General features: G+C 38.1%; 1 protein-coding gene across 1 annotated transcript in view; it reads right to left on the reverse strand.

Moving 5' to 3' along the window:
• TPK1 (thiamin pyrophosphokinase 1) overlaps nucleotides 1-4,870 on the reverse strand; it is a 261,714-nt gene that overhangs the window by 110,500 nt on the left and 146,344 nt on the right. The window contains exon 5 of the mRNA XM_009321596.1: nucleotides 3,978-4,124. Coding sequence (XP_009319871.1) covers nucleotides 3,978-4,124 — 147 coding nt within the window. The remainder of the gene's footprint in view (nucleotides 1-3,977; nucleotides 4,125-4,870) is intronic.

Below are 4,870 nucleotides of genomic sequence, written 5' to 3' on the forward strand. Positions count from 1 at the left end.
CAAACAAAAATATGCTGCTATAACACATTTTCATGTATAGGTAGCAATTCTTCTCCCCTACATGCCAGGGCTGGAATCCTGTGTGGGGAACACTGAACTGCTCAGTATAATGTAAAAGACAGGCCTCATTAACTCTTGGACATCTTCTCATTTCCTGGTCATAAATCCTATTACCTTGTATTACAGACTGCCATAAAACTCACAGATAAAAGATAATTTATGCTCAGTGTACAGAAGCTAATGTTTCTGTACTCCTGAGAAGCACACTAACAGAAAATGAGAAAGTATGTATGTGAAACCTTAAGCCATTCATACTCAGCATGGGTAGCATGATAAACATGACTCTAAGGGCCTAATGCTCTTCAGCCAGGCTATAGTCTAATGGTAATTGATATTACCAAAATTTCAAGCATAAAATGTACGGACTGCTGCATAAAATATCCTGCTTATAAAGAGTGATTACTCCTTATTAACAATTCAGGCTTTCCTCCCTCCCCCCCACTTCAGAAAGAAATACGATGACTATTCAGTGCAGAGATACTTTTTCTTTCTTTTTTTTTTTCTTCTTTTTTCTTTTTAAAATTCCAATCATCACATTAGAAAATGCTCCAGAGCAAGCATTACCTCCTGGAATTCTTACACAAGTCTCCCTGTTTCTGACTCCTATCCTAATTAGTGTTGCATGGCACACAAAAACTAACAACCCTTGGAGCTGGCAAAAATCAAAGGCACCTCGATCTCTTATTTGCTTTTTCTCTGAGGAAATTTAAAGTCTTCAGACTTTGGCACTGATATTAACTGTGTTGGTTATCTGCTCAAAGGAATATTTTGCTTTAGTGAAGACTGAGCAAAAGATGCATTAAATTTAGGCTGTTTGTTATCAGTTTGCCTTTCCCACTCAGATGAGAGAAAATCTGAGAGCAACGTCTGTAGTTACAGACTATGTTCTCATTGCTTGGGCCCTTCCATAGGTGCACCTAATTTCATGCCTGCTTTCTTTTCCTAAGTACCTGTTTAGTAATTAGACCTATATTGGAATTCATTTATCTAAATTTAGATACCTACAGCGTATACCTAGATCTCAGCCTACCACCCAATTTCTCCATAGAGTCCATGGAGACAGACATTTATGGGGTGTAATTCTTCCCATCTTTTTTTTCTTCTCCACCTCTCAACATAGTTCATCCTTACAGGTCAGAAATTACTATAAAAGAGTTTACTTCCTTGCAGTTTTCTTCACTTTCCATGCCAAAACATTTTTCCCAATATATTTCAAAAACTTGCACTGTCTGTCCATCTATTTCCCAAGAGAGGCCTCAGTACTCAAAATGCCAATTATCCTTACAGTCAGTACTTGGATAATTTTATTGACTCATGAAAAAAGGCTTTGTTTACTTGGTCCTCCTTGCTTGGTAGTCTGCAGTGGATTCCAAATTGGGCATTGTCCTCGCTGTCTTCCTCTGTCACCTTGAAGACTTCTAGCAAGTCTATAAGCCTGTTTCCTACAACACTGTGGACCTTTACAAGTGTGTTAAATATTGATATATTTCTTCTGCTGTACCCCTCTATATCAACATTGTAATAATGTGAAATAACTCTTTCAAAGCAATTACTTAATAGATTTTATGGTGTACTTACAGATCTGCTCACACAGTCCTCCTCTTAGTTTCTGCATTACTAACTAAAAATTCAGCAGCTTGACTTGTTATTCCCCTTTGTATCCTTCCTAGGGCTGTTTACGGGTTTACCAGTTTCTCTGCTCTATCCAAAGATTTTAGCCTCTGCCTAGGTACACACGATAGAGAACCAATACTAGTCTCCGCCTATAGTGAGTGGAGAGCTAATGTTATTTTGAAGCAAAAATATGGTTATATTTTGCTCATATATTTTATCCAAAGAATCCAATAAAGATCAGATTCTTTTTCCCCAAGAGAGAAAGGTTTCAGATCTACATTTTATAGAAAAAGCATGATGCTATTAACTTTATCATTTCCATTAGCATTTGAATCTCAAAACCTTGCTTCATTTGTTGCACAGTTTCCAGACTTGCATTTCAAAAAGTCAGTGGGTCTCCCACTGTGTTCAACTCCCTCCTACCTTGATTTTAAATTACAAAGGGGAGAGGGGAAAAAAGAGAGAATGCCACGATTGTGGCTGTTTACAAGAGAAAATATCATGCTGAACTCTGTACAAAAAAAAGGGTACTTTCAAGCTTAGGATCCTCATTTCTTTCTGTGTATAAACTACTCACTCGATTTTTATCTAAACTATGTAGGATTAATATTACTATCTGGACGTACCATGACAGTTGACTGAAGATGCTGACAGTGACAAGTTTAAACCAACAATGAAAAGCAATTTTGTGTCAAAGTTAGCATTAAGATTGTTTAAATGGCCTGCCCCCTATATCTGCTCTTTATTTCTGAACGCTAGACACAGCCTGAAGTTACAGAAGTCAGGTACTGGCAATGCAGACTGACAGCCAGGAACGGCAGAAAAAAAAAAATACCCTATGGAACTCTCTCCACCAACAAAAAAGTATTACATGCTTCTCATACGGCATTATTAAAACCAGAACATAAAGAAGTTTCCAGCAAGCCCAAACAATTAGCGACCTCTCCTGCCTATTGAAATGCAGAGATGATGATTTTTTTTTTTCAAGTTGCAAAGGGTTTAATTATTCATTGAAGACTCTTCTGAAAACAACCTCAGGCATGGCATTTTAAAGCCACTTATGGAAAAGATGAATGAAAAGAACTAAAAGTCCTTCCAGTCCAAGTAAGTGTTTTGTAAGCTAAATTGGGAATTCTCCATCTTATTTCAGCTTTTCAATATGTTCTTAAAAATTTCCTAAGATTAATTTACAGTGGTCAGTGAAGTATTGCACCCACAGGTAATCACAAGCGAGTTACTCCTCACTTTCAGATTTTATCTAGTTATCCTTTAGCCCTCTTTCCCCCTCACTCTGCTGCCTCTATCCATTTAGCTGTGCAACTAATGATCACAGTCATTCCTCGTCACACTGGCAAATAAGCTCCTGTGCCTACTATCTTTCCTGCAGACACAGTGCTTCAAAGTTGTTAATACAGCATCTACCCCTGTGGATTTAAATCTACAATCTCATAGAACCTTACTAATGCTTTTCTCGAATTACAATGAAGCATGTGTGGTGCTGGGTTTTGTCAAATTTATCTGTGCATGTTATTTATTTTAATGAAATAAGCTTTCCAAGATAAAATGGGAAAGTTAGTTAAGCTTCTAGAAACCCTGACATCAGGAAAAGATATTTCCAAACAAATAAATGAATCACTGTTAGAAGACTCTTTGATGCTTAGATCTGCCTTTAATTTAAATCTCAGAAGCACAAGCCCAGCAAGATCTTTTGTGTGTGTTGTTTTATGAATCAATAAATGGAATAACGACCTGAAAAACCACAAAAATAACACATCTTAAATAAATTCCCTCGTTGATGCTAGCTGGAGTCCCATCATAATGAACTGCACCACTCAGACCACATAAGAGCTCTGCCTGACGTGTTTGTCAGGAACTCCCTCATATCTTCCTCTTAGATCTTTCTTTTGTTTCTCTTACTGCAGACTTCCTCATTGCTACTCAACATGCAAAAGGGCTGTGCGCTAAATTTAAACGTACTGGAATCTAATTAAAAAGTTTAATTTTTTTTTTCAATTTATCATCAAAATCCTCTATTTACCCAAATTCAGTTTTCATACCTTATGGATTTCTATGTTCCTCCCCTTTTAAACAAATCTATTCTGAACAAATTAAGCACAATCTTTTCCACGGCAGGAAGGCAGAGCCCATCATTTGCTGTCCACTTCCCTGCAATGTATTTTATATCTAGACTCTGACCCTACAGAATACAATTAAGAAAATGAGCATTTAATGGTGCAAGACCTACAGGGTCAGGGTAGGTGGAAGGTCAGTTTTATTATGAAGTAACTTTTCAAAACACTTACAGGTTGAAGCAGGTAAATCAGCGAGCACTCCTGGATCACTATTACTGGAAAAGGAGTGATGTTTGTTGCATGAAAAAGCGTTTCCACTGATGCCATTGTTTGGTCAAAGCGTCCTCCAAGTCCGCCCAAAGCCACAATCACATCAATCTAAAAGACAAAACAGAAACAGTCACCAAGAAAACTTTCAGACATGAACTCTAGACCTTGAAAATCAACAATAAAATCACTTTAGGGAAAAAAAAAGAAAAAATAACTACTGACTATACAAAAGCAAATGTCAAATACAGTTATTTACTCCCATTACCGATAAATACCATTATGTGATTTTTGAGGCTGAGTATTAAAGCTCAGTAAATTCATGGCCAACATGTGGTACTTTTAAAAGGACATAATCCTTCTCCCTAAAATACAGGCCAGTCTTTGCAGGTACTTATTGGTCTGTCCTGAATATATAGCGCCTGAGATGTATCACTCCACATCTAAGCCCCTCAGCTAAGTGTGGTATATCTGAGCCTTAGCATCTTTCATCCCCAGATCTTAACATCATTTCAGTATTATCCTCACAGTTTACAGAGCGAACAAAGGAAATTTCAAGTTAGGGCCAATGTCTTTCTCGTTCCTGCCACACAGCATTTTAACGTACAAGGAATCCCACTCACAGGCTGGCTCTCGGAACAGGAAAACACACCTGATCAACACGTGGCTCAGGGGCTGGTGCCATCGGAGGAATTTTGGCTTTTTTGATAATGGGGAGGTTTACACGGCACCGGGCCTGCTGGCAACAGACGGAGTCCAGCTGTCTCACAGTGGAAAAGGATCATTGCTCATGAATTGGCAGGGCTCATTGAGAGGGCTTTAACCTAGGTTTGAAGGGGGAAGGGGATAAAACCAGA

The sequence above is a fragment of the Pygoscelis adeliae genome, unplaced genomic scaffold (assembly GCF_000699105.1).
Source record: "Pygoscelis adeliae isolate BGI_AS28 unplaced genomic scaffold, ASM69910v1 Scaffold40, whole genome shotgun sequence".
Classification (NCBI taxonomy): Eukaryota; Metazoa; Chordata; class Aves; order Sphenisciformes; family Spheniscidae; genus Pygoscelis; species Pygoscelis adeliae.